The 12,371-nt window shown below is 35.6% G+C and overlaps 2 protein-coding genes across 2 annotated transcripts; one reads left to right on the forward strand and one right to left on the reverse strand.

Moving 5' to 3' along the window:
- Positions 1–30: 30 nt before the first annotated feature.
- LOC129578237 (60S ribosomal protein L28) lies at positions 31–1,777 on the forward strand. Its single transcript, XM_055466489.1, has 5 exons — positions 31–91; positions 616–714; positions 935–1,063; positions 1,273–1,386; positions 1,614–1,777. Exons 2-5 carry the CDS (start codon positions 625–627, stop codon positions 1,692–1,694), a joined length of 414 nt encoding a protein of 137 aa, XP_055322464.1. The 5' UTR covers positions 31–91; positions 616–624; the 3' UTR covers positions 1,695–1,777.
- Positions 1,763–3,812, reverse strand: LOC129578235 (uncharacterized protein F21D5.5). The gene is made up of 2 exons (XM_055466486.1): positions 2,382–3,812; positions 1,763–2,319 (listed from the first exon to the last, which is right to left on the reverse strand). Exons 1-2 carry the CDS (start codon positions 3,721–3,723, stop codon positions 1,877–1,879), a joined length of 1,785 nt encoding a protein of 594 aa, XP_055322461.1. The 5' UTR covers positions 3,724–3,812; the 3' UTR covers positions 1,763–1,876.
- Positions 3,813–12,371: the final 8,559 nt, after the last annotated feature.

The raw sequence follows: 12,371 nt of genomic DNA on the forward strand, positions 1-12,371 counted from the left end.
TTTCGTTCATCATTTACGAAATGTCAAATGTGACTTGAGTTCGCCATACTATTTCCTTTTTCTTTTCGACATTTGCCACTATCACACTAAGGTGAGTTTCTCCGACTGAGAATTTTTTTAGTTTATTGATTTCTTCACGACAAAAACGAGCCAAAATGCAATTTCAATTGAATTCAATGCAGTTTTCCATTGTGCACAATAATTTCATGGAGATTTTTTGAAATGTGTCCAGAAATTTAGATTTTTTTTTATGTGAAAATTTATCGAGTGTGTTTACACGTGTTTGTGTTGTTCGGCATCGGAATCTGAATGCTAAACAAGACGAAATGTGAACCAGTTTTGTTGTTGTTTCGATTGAAGTTTCATTTTGAAATTACTTTAAGAGCATAATTGAAAGAAAAAAGTATGGTTTTTTGCTGTCGTGTGTTGCATTCAAATGATGTTCATGAAATACTGAGAGCTTATGATTGACTACATTCATCACCCATATGACTGATGTATGTAACACACAAAAATCGTACTTTTTTGAGGTTATGCCACACACGCATCGTATCGCATTTTCAATGTGTTTCTTTTTTCTAATCGATTTTTGTTTCGTTCTCTTCATAATTTCAGGGATAAAAAATGGCCTCACCTGATTTGAACTGGTTGATCGTCCGCAACAACAACTCATACTTGTTGAAAAAACGCGAGATCAAGAAACCATTCAGCACGGTAAGTTTTGCATTACAATATGCTCTTCACAAATGACAAGCACTTCGATGTGTTTACAATTTTTTATGATGAATTGATTTTTATCACCAAGATCTCTGATCCAATCGTGATTACAGTATATTATTTGCTACTCTGAGGCATTTTTTCCCTTATTATGTTGATTGAATTCGAAAAATAACCAAATGACTAATATTGATTTTTCCTTCGTTCATACTTTCAGGAAGCAAACAACCTTAAAAATGTAAGCTCATTCCGTTACAGTGGTTTGGTGCAAAAGAAAACCGTTGGTGTTGTTCCAGCTACCGACAAGAAAGGTTTCACAGTTGTCTTGAAGACCAAGAAGAACGAAGTGAGTGCATTTTGACGCATATTCTTGTCAGCCGGTTATTTTGGCAATGTTTTATCAAAATGATGTTCATTTTAACTGAGAGTTTATGACTGACTACATTCATCACCCATGATATCTGATTGATTTGAAAACGAGACCATATTTATTTCTTTCGCCATGTGAACTCAGTAATTAATGCAAACAAAAAATGTTTCTTCCGTTTTATTTAGAACAAACCAGCCAAGAACACATACAAAATTGCATTCAACCAAGGTGCACGCAGTTCATTGAAGAAGTTGCGAAACACTTTGGTCCACAACCACTACCGCAATGACCTCAAACAGGTAAAACCATACGACACTTTTCATTCGTTTATATTCAATTGAAAGAAAAAAAAATTGTGTTTAATGATGACTCTCTTAACAAATTTGCTACATACCAAGATCGCTGTACTTATTTTGATGATCCAACCTCACTGAGTGACACACTCATTTACCGCGTTTGAACGCGATCGCTGATACGTTGACAATTTTATTAATTCTTTTGTTTTTGTTTTTTCTTCCGATCACAGGCTGCTGTTCGCCGTGCTAGCGCTTTGTTGAGATCACAACGGGCACCAAAACCCAAGAAGGCCGCCGCCAAGAAAGAATAAACATGATTTCAAAGAATGTCTCTTCTTTTTAAAATCGAAAATATGAAATAAAAAAACAACAACAGAAATTCCATCATTTCTAACTCTTTTGGTTTTATTTGATATTTTTTTTAAACACAAGTGAATAGCTCGAACGATTACATTGATATAAATAAACAAAAATGAGAGGAACATTGAATCTTTTACGATGCTAACAAATACATTTCATACAGGCATTTTTCTCGTTCATCTTTGAACGTTGGCACAAAATTGACGTGCACTATTTCGCTGAATCCCTCATCCTTCGATGGTTCAACGAAATTCTTTTTGTAACTGTTGAGAACAATTTTGCTGATTTTTGAATGTTTTGTGTCGGTAAGTTCGCGGAATGCAATATTGTGTTCGGCATGCTTGAAGCTGGTTGTCATCACGAAACAACGACACGGAACCTTGTGTTTCTTTGCTGCATTCACGTAGCGGGCACGACTTTCTCGGTCTCCATTTGTATTGTCCACCACAACTTTACGTCTGGTTTTGAGGCAATCGTTCACGCGGTCAACGCATTTTTGCCAAGAACCAAGCACGTCTCGGCTAACGATTTCATAGCTATCGCCTTCCAAGTGATCCTTGCAAAAACGACTCTTGCCTGCAACAGAAAAAATGAATTAGTCACAATCCGAAAAACAATGGGATTTTCTTTTGATTTACCTGTGCCTGGTCCACCAACCATTACAATCAGCTCCAAATCGACTGATGCAATCTTCATTTTTGGGTTATTGATCAGCTGTACCGAGCGACTGAGAAAATCTTTGGGATCGAATTCGGGCTTGGTCCAATTTTGTCGCGATGCTTTCATAAAGTGCTCTTCTGGTGTGAAAAATTCCAAACACAAATTCATGGCCATCAATCGATCCACCGATGAGTGGTCTTTTTTCTTTTTCATCGCTTTGTTCTCTGGTCGGCCGGCTGCATCGCCGACGAAATAGCTTTGGCTTGTGTCGACTGTGACATCGCCATTCTTGTGATCGCATAACGTTTGCCACATTCCCGTCAATGGTTTTCGGAAGCAATTGTCACCGGTTGCAACGAATGCCTGAACTGGAACGCCCAATGCTTTTATAATATTTTCGATTTTCTTTTTGATATCCGGCACTTTGGTTTTTCCTGACGTCACACCGGCTTGATTCGTTAGTATCACCATTTTGAAACCATTCGAATGCTTCGATTTTAGCGTGGTGGTCACTGTGCCAAACGCCAATTTCCAGTCATCGACACTTGTGGGAAACACTTTGCCTGATTGTGTTTTGATGAGCGTTCCGTCCATATCATAGGCACCGATTTTTTCCGATGGTTTGCAATTTGGTGATGTGTACACAAGTAATTGACCGTTGTTGTAGCTTTCCCATGGTGTACCTGGGGCTTGTTGCTTTAAATCCAAGCATACATCGATTTCCCATTTCATTCTTTTCACTGAAGGTAAATTGGTGCCAGCTTGTTCTTCGGTACTTCTCTTTCGCTTGCGTTCGAGCTTATTTGATGGCTCTGACTCCTTGACCTCGTCAAGCTCAAAGTGAACCTTATACGGATATTTCGATGGAATGATTTCAATAACATCACCGTGGAATGCTCTGTGCTCTTTGTCTTTTTCCAAACTCACGCCATTCAATGTCGACGGGTTCAATCCAAGTATTTCGAAGATAACGCACTTCTTATCGAAATCAGCGCGCACTTTTAAGTGTTTCTTTGACACCAGCGTATCGGCTACCTGAGACTCACGCGTTCTGCCGACAAATGTGTGATTGTCCGCAAAAATTTCGATGTGCGGATGCGTTTCGTGGACACTTTTCAACAAACAACGTTTTTTCTTCATCTTTTCCATCACGAACTGATTTGATATTTGTTTATATTGCGGAACAATGATTTCACCATAACCTTTGTTGTCATGCAATCCAATTTGAGTATTGACATTATTTGAAATAGTGTCAAAAGTCTTTGTCACTTTCGTATAAGGTAACATCACCAGTGGGTCGAAAAACAATTGTTGATGCATTTTGTTTTATCTAATACCGTGTTTTGAGATTTTATTATTGGAATTGAAATATAAAAATTAAATTCGAATAAAAGGTTCCATTTATGAGTGTATCGAAGAATTCATTTCATGAACTGTGATAAATTTTGACTTGTGAATATTGAAGAAACCACATAACAGATGGCGTTAATCGATTTCATTTTTTTTGATGAATTTTATTCAAAGCATTCCGAAATGAAACCAAAATTCAACGTTCATATTTGATCATAATAAAAAATCAGCCAATGTTAATGCGCTTTATTTTCGGTGCTTTTACGCCAGGTTTGAGTGTATAAATGGTGGATATACATAAGTTTTCTAAATATATTTTCAACATACCCGGAAATTTTCACGAATGTTGCCGAATATAGTGATTGGGTTGAAAACAACATACTACGAAGCATACAAATTTTGGGACTATTATTACGAATTTAAAAGGCATTTCATTCGTAAGTATTTCTTAAATTATCATTATGATATGAACCAAATATGGTTCCGCTAAAGACCAAGAGTAAAATTATGTTGAAAGTTGAATCTATCGTTGTTTGAAATCAAAGGCAGCATTTTGTTGTTCTGAACCAGTAGAAAATGAATTTGTCATAGAACTTGGAATGTATTTTCATTACTATGGTCATTTAAAGTAGCTTTTCAATTTATGGTAAATCACTCAAAATAAATGAATAAATGTAATTAAAATTCGTTTGATGCTAGTTATTATTTCATCACCTTGATCGCCTACCGGTATAATTTTATATTGAAATTTTAATTGATTTTTTTTAATACAGTAGAACTTCGAAATCATGATCAACTGCATTCGCAGAGGACTCGATATGTGTTTGTATCGAACCATATGAAACAAACATCTTCTTCTGGTAATAGGGTCAAGTTATTTTGGTAGTACTTTCAATCAAACAGAACCTTATCTGAACATTTATAAGCAGAACAAGTTGGTGTTCAGCAATTACTTGAGTAATGAAAGTATTGTTGAAAAGTCATATTTTAAAAATAAAGTGATGAAAAGCTAAATCGAAATGTTAAACATAATGAATAAATTGTGGAATTTGTTTTTGTGTTTCTTTTTGGCTTTTATAGTTCATTGCGTGGCAAAAAAGATTCTCTTGAAAGATAATCAACCACAAAACGAACTATCAAGTGCAAATGCAAGGGGGCCTATTTTGGAATATCTGGAAGAAAACTTAAAATCACTACAATGGGCTAAGAGAAAAGAGCTTATATTGATACTTGGTAACACAGGATCTGATAAAGTATTACTCTCTTTGCTCCTAATTGATGAAGAATTAGAAGTGGTTGAAAGGTCTCCTGGAAATTATACGATTATTGATAGATTTGGCGTAATTGAGAAGCATTCAACACTAATCGTCCCAAAATTAATAACGGACACAAAAAGTCAGCTGGATCACTACGTATTGCCAGATCTAAGCAATATGATCGATGTTAAACATGAAATAGCAATTTCGTATTACATTCAAAGGGTGTTGACGTTTTCGAAGAAGGTAAAGTTCGTATTCACAATTGACTATTCAGTGCTTAACGGTGGAGTCAATTCCACAGCTGAACAAAAACACGAGCTCGTGGAATTTGTATCAAACGCTACAAAGTTACTGGGAAATGTAAATGCATTTGAAAATTCGATAGCGTTAGTGATAATGAATTTCATAGCGAACGGCAACACAGATAGGAAGCTAATAATGGACGAAATGGCCAACCTGATGAAATCGATTAAAAGTGTATTTAACACTGACTCAGAAGAAACGAAGTTCATTGATATATTGCTGAAAAGAGCAGACGATAAATTTGAGAGAATAACCGTATTTGAACGGGCAAATCGAGTTGGTTTTGTTGAAGATATACCATCAATGCGAATTAATAGATATGAAATCTCAAATATTGTATATGATTCTATTCAATACGCTAGCACAAAACACATTGACTTCGGATTAATTTGCTCAAATGGATCGATTGATCATTTTCCCGAGCTAATCGATTCAGTACAGAAGCAATTAATAGTGACAACAACAAATGTCGGTGCAGAGATTGAACGTGATTTCAATTTGCAGCAATCACAATCAACTGATTTGCGTATTTTATACCAAAAATCCAACAAGATCTTCCAAAGAATGGCCCAAATTAATACAGTTGAACCGAATTTGTTTAGTAAGCTGCTTATTGACACTGTAAAGACACTGAACATCGATGTTTCAATCAGGAATTTGAACGCAATTTTGGAAAATATTCAACTCCTTGAATTCTTAATAAGATCGAGTAATTCATCGAAGTCATTTTCTTTGGAAAATGCATGGACGAAAACGACGGAGTATTTCAACGAAACACAAACTTTTTATGCTTCGGCATTGAATTTCCAAAACGCTTTGTCTGACTATTCCGTGCAAAAGGATCCGTCTAAATATAAAATTGATGGAATGAACGACAATAACTTTAAAAGCCTTTTACAACATTTAAACATTAGCACAAATTACAAGATAGATAAAACAATGGATCAACTGAAATTGAAAACATTGGAATCGGTGTACAATAAAAATTTTAATGATAAAACTGAGTCCTCGTGTTCATCGGGTGTATTAATTGTGAAAGGACATAATGTTAAAATAAGTGATGTTGTCAACATGGAATGTATGAAGTCTGCTAAATTTATTCATGTATTTGCCGCTAATAAGCTATTGATTGATGCTAACATTGATAAAAGTGGAGAAGAAGTTGTTTTTTCATTCATTGCTCCAACGTGGGAAGTAATTGGTAACAGGAAGATTGTTCTGGATGGTAAGCCTGGGAATCCATCCAGCCCAAATAATCGACCACAGAAGTCAGACGGGACTGGTGCCGATGGAGATCCCGGAGAGCCGGGCCAACAAGGTGGCTCTTTTATAGGTGTAGGTGACACATTCATAAATGATGCACAGTTGAAAGTATCAGTGAACGGTGGTGATGGAGGTCAGGGCCAATTTGGAGGAAAAGGTTACCCTAAATTCTTTCATACCTTAAATTAACGGCGTTGCTGTAGAACGACAATGTTATAAATAAAAAGCATATTAGTTGTTGATGCGTGTGCTAGTTCTTATGTCGCACTTCGCTGTACGTTGACTGCACATTATTGTAGTTTCGTTTTCATTAGTTTGTTGCATTGTTCCAAAAATTTACATGTTCTCAAACTGAACTCAAGTTAAGAATTTGAAGCACACAGCATATAACGTATCCCATAAATTTTTGTAACTTTTACAGGAGAAGACGGAAAGAATGGAGAAGATCCACCTTTATATGATCATTATCAGCGGTGCTGTTGCACTGCAGAAATATTATCCTTGTGTGTGGCACACTGGGGTCTTGAAGGATTCATAATAGACAAAGTAAGTTGATCAAAGTACGACTTTTCGAAGATATTCAACCATGCAATACATCAGCGGTGAATGAACTTTGATATTTTTAGAAAATCACTGCATACGTGGAGAATAAAAATTCAAATTTGTTTTATTTAGTATCGAGACGGAAAAACTGTAATTGATCCGCTTCGTTGTTTACCTCCGGGTTGGAGGGATCCCAAAAAAAACCGGGATGAAAAGTATGAAGACGGGTTGGAGTATATGAACAAAACTCTCAGCAGTAGTGAGAAAAATTATGTAAGTTTTTTTCGTATCGCTTTGTTAACCTTTAGTCCATTCTTGAGGCGTACAGCGCCCGAGGCGACTTTGCATTACAAACAAAAGCATTGAAAACCAAAAAAATCACCATGAGTGTACTTTGTACTAGCATTCGATAGCTTCAACCTTCAGCTACACACCATTGAATTTTCATGTTCATATTTATTTATTTATTTATTATTTATTTCATTCGGTGAAAAAATCTGCATAAATATTTATGCCTGCAATGATTTTTTCACATGCTAGCCAATCACATTATATGCATCGCGTAAGTGTTAAGAGATAATGTGATGGTGTCTTTAGAAAAATTGAGGTTTTCAACTATGCTACTAGTAACTGCTCTACAACTATGCTGAAGTCGGATATCTCTTATCTTCTACAAAATCTGTTAAAAATGAGAAGCCGAGTATTGTTTGCTTTTTCATGGTTTTTTGCGCATTCCGCGAAACCGATATGAGATAGCGACTTGGTTTCATCAGCAAAGTTGTAGTACCCCATGTTCCCTAAAAGTTTGCTGAAGACAATATCTTATCTCTTATCTCAATCCAGTTTTCATACAAAACACTGAAGTAAAAATTCAAATTGTCAACGGGAAGGCTGAGATTGAATGCAGATTTCAATTAATAATAAAGCTTTTTTTCGCTTTTCAGCAAGACGAAGAGAATAAATGCGTCATTATTTCAGGTATGCGGACTATATATACGAGTCGCAGCGGAGGAAAGGGTGGTGTTGGTGGAAATGGTGGCCAGCCTGGAATATTTCAGATGTTTGGATTAACGCAAAAACCAAATATTAACGTTGCCAGAGAAATAGGTACTTTATTTGTATGGGTAAGGTTGAGCTAAAATTTGACACATACCAAATATCTGGCAAAATTCTTTTTTTCTTTCTGAGATATGAGCGTTAAAAGTTGAAGAAAAAAAAACATAAAAATCGCAAAAAAATGAATTTTCTAAATATGCTAACCCTTCACAAAGTCTTTTTATATCATAATATCAACTAAAATTGCGGAAAATTGAACCTTTTCTAGAGATTTCAAAGTTTATTCCGTTCATAATAATCAAATGTGTGAGAGAACATAGACTGTTTCCAATATTATTGCAAAGCTCTATAACAAAACAGCTGATATCAAATAAAAAACTTAACCAAAGTCAATTCTCGTGTCGAAAGCGAACAAAAAACTTGTGAAGCTCGTTAGACGAATGAAAAATAGGCAAAATAAAATCACTCCCAAATGATTTTTCACAATTACAGCCCATTTCATACACTTTTCGTATATTCCCATACTCTTACAGGCAAAAAGGGAATAGATGGAGATGGAGGATATGGTGGTAAGGCCAGAGATGGCATTGAATTACATTTTCCAGGGAGCCCGGACACAAAAAGTATGTTTAGGGGATGGTTGATTTGGAGAAACGCAAGCAGGGGAGCACGTGGTGCTAATGAAGTGGGACTCAAACCAGCAAAGAATGAAACATTCGCCGGAACCTCGTTCATTATTAATAAATATAAAGCATTTTTGAGAGATCGTTTTGCAATCGATAATACCGAAATTCCTTCAAAAAACTTTTTACTCCGAATCGAAAGTAATGAAGAAATTGGTTCATTGTACACTGCCCTTAGTCTGATCGATGATTTTCAACTTATGGAAAATCAATATTTCCGTTTACGTCAAAAGATCGATTTTACGCCATTTTTGAAGTCATCGGTAGATCGTATATTACAATATGGAAAAAAATTGTCGCCCCAGTCTGGAGATGAACGAGATGCAATGAAAAAATTGTATACATCAAGTCTTAGCAAAATCGTTGCCTTAAAAACGAATGAAAACCGAGCTACAATTCTTAACTTGCCAGAGTATTTAAAATTGATCCAAGAAAGCATCAAAAAGTTACGGAATGTTGAAGATATTGAAAGGGACTTTGCTCTCGAGGCCAATAGGAAAGCATATCGAGCGCAATATAGAAATTCATTGGACGCCAAAATTGAAGAAGCGCTAGCTTTAATACAAACAGATATACTACCAGAAATCCAAAATAATTTCGAGGAAATTCATAAATCCATTCAGGGCTTGTTGCAAGAAATTGCAGATTCTATAGCGGGTGCCGAGCAAGAAATAGAATATCTGAAGAAGAAACGAAAACAGCTGCAAAATGCAATGATATTCAATACAATAATGAGTGTATTGAAAGTGGTTGCAGTAGTTGCAGCTTTTTTTGGACCAATCGGATTAGCTGTCTCGGCAGTGATTGGGATAGTTGTAGTCGTTGCTGAAGGTATATATGATCCAGCCAATCAATACAGAAACCACGATGATGAGAAAAAATTAGGCGAGTTTGCAGCGTCACTTAATGATTCTATTACTAAAGTCAATAGTAAATTGTCGGAAGAGGCTAGATTATTCAAAATGCAACTAGATGATATAAGTGCAGTGATAGCTAAGGAGAATTTGAATGATCCTAAATTAATACAACACATAGCAAACGTGAAATCGAGAGTAAACGCAGAATTGAATAGTGGTGGTATTAAAAATCCCCTTACAATTATAAAGGAGCGCAAGAATTTGCGTCAAGTTTTCAATCAAACGTCTAGTGGGAATACTAGTGCATGGGACAAAGTCAGTGATATTAGTGGACAAATTCTTGGAGTCGCTGCAGCGGGACTTGATTTTTATCATCAAATTCGAGGAGACCTAGCAAACATTGCAGAAGTTGATACGGCATTCGAAGAAGTTAAAGGGAGAATTGAAGGGTTAATTCAACTGCGTGATTACATTTTGGAAGTTCTGATTCCGATGTTAAGCCAAGTTTTTGAATTCATGAAAAGCGTTTTTAAGAGCTTGGGAGATCAATCACATGTTCAATTAGATATAACAAAGTGGAAAATACAAAGTAAACTAAAAGAGATGAAATTTGAGTTCACAGACGTGTCCGAGGGTACCACTGTAGAAACCAATTTAAGACGCAGCTTTGAGAAGATAGACGAGAGCATGACCGTTTTGATTAATGTTTACGATCGTATTGACTCTTACAATGATAAAGCCACCTTCGCCACTTATATCGGCAAAATGCTTGAAGGTGGAAAACCAAACATTAAAGATCCTACGCTAAATAGGGCTGTTTTGGGTTTAGAGAAAGTGATCCAATCCAGTCTAATATTGGAACAGCATGAATTGGCAATACATGCGTTTAAGCAGCAACAGTTTCCGTTTGCCCAATATCATTTATCCGTTTTCGATCTTCCAACTGATTTAAAGCCCAATGACACCGCATCATTGATTGACATCATTGACAAACAAATTGATCACATAAGGAATTTAATAATACGTGGAGAGGTTACGTTGGGCAAATACGATAGTGAAGTATTCAAAGATGTTCCTTTTGGTGTCCATGGCAAGACTCCATTTTACAGATGGCAGGCTAGCGATATTCAACATGACATGAAAAAGCTTCTACGTGGCGAACATATAATCATACGTTCTGATATTAGAACTGGACTGAAAGTGAGCGCTGTAAAATTCAAAGATATCGAACTTAAATTCGTAGCTTCAGATGCGCAAATGCAAGCCGAATTGGATTCATACCTCGGTTATTTTAACATAATGATAGAAATGATAGGTAACGGTTACTACAAATGCAGAGATCGATTCTATTACGTTTCAGTGGACGAAAACATTCTTCTCGAATATATGATGAGTAAAGGTCCAGATGGAAAACCGATGGGAGTCAACGAGGTGTACCGCAAAATCAGAGAAAATTCTTACTTTATTAGTCCGTATGCTATGTGGAAAATCAAATTAGTCGAACCACCAAACATCAGAACTCCGACGGTTCCAGAAAACGTGGAAAAAACTCCCATTGGCCTAGAGTTGATCGGTCTTGGAAAGTATTTCAAGAATGAAAAATATGCGCCCGAAGTGTGTACCAGTGATTTAGACAAATACTATCATTTCGATGGGCACACAGCTAAATTTCTTGCCATTGAAAAAATGGAATTCATTTATTCGCTGTAGCATCACACATTTGTGGCAATATATTGAGCTGAACAATTATTTTCAACTATTTCACAAATATATCAAATTGCACAATTCAAAAGATGTGTTTTATTGAAATATTCTACATAGAACCAAAACACAATCTTAACATATTCGCTAATGATGTGGTAAAATATGTTCGTAATATTAAACCTTCCGAACTTCTTTGGCTATTAATAATTTTCTTCATAGTCTAAGTTAGGCAATAATGTGTATGCTTCAAGAAAATAACAACTTATAACACCAGCAGTAAAATTCGTTGGTTATTCACAACTTGAATACTAGCTAATCGTTTTGTATACAATTTATGATGAATTGATACGTTTAAAAGATGCATGATGGTGCATTTTATAGTTGCATTGAAAATGAAGCTTTCCGTACATTGATTGCTATGATTTGTGCTGGAATAAATAGCTTATTGCAAGACTTAACATTTTATTCAGAGACTGAAATTTTCGGGATCTTCCTCTTCTTCTTATTGTGAAATTCAATTTTATTTTGAAAACGCAATGTGACTTTTAAAAATTTTCATCCTGAAACAATTTTTAGATCAATTTTTAGTTATTTCAGGCTAGAAAAATTTTAGAAGTCAGATTGCGTTTTCAAAATAAAATTGAATTTCACAATAAGAAGAAGAGGAAGATCCCGAAAATTTCAGTCTCTGATTTTATTATTTTAACTTCAATTGATAATATCCAGAGAAACATTTTACTTAAGTAAAACGTTGAAACATTGGAGCAATTGTTCCGATTCAAGCAAACTATTGTTGTCGAAATTAATATATTCGAATTCTCTTGAAAAAGACACACCGTTGGCTATGATCCTGTCAATTAAAAGTAGAATGAAAAATCATCGGAAATTCTGTAAGGATCAACAAAGATAAATGCAGTTCATTGAAGAAGTTGCGAAACACTTTGGTCCAC

This window comes from Sitodiplosis mosellana, unplaced genomic scaffold (assembly GCF_009176505.1).
Source record: "Sitodiplosis mosellana isolate CC-2019 unplaced genomic scaffold, AAFC_SMos_1.0 Smas_scaffold_6226, whole genome shotgun sequence".
NCBI lineage: Eukaryota > Metazoa > Arthropoda > Insecta > Diptera > Cecidomyiidae > Sitodiplosis > Sitodiplosis mosellana.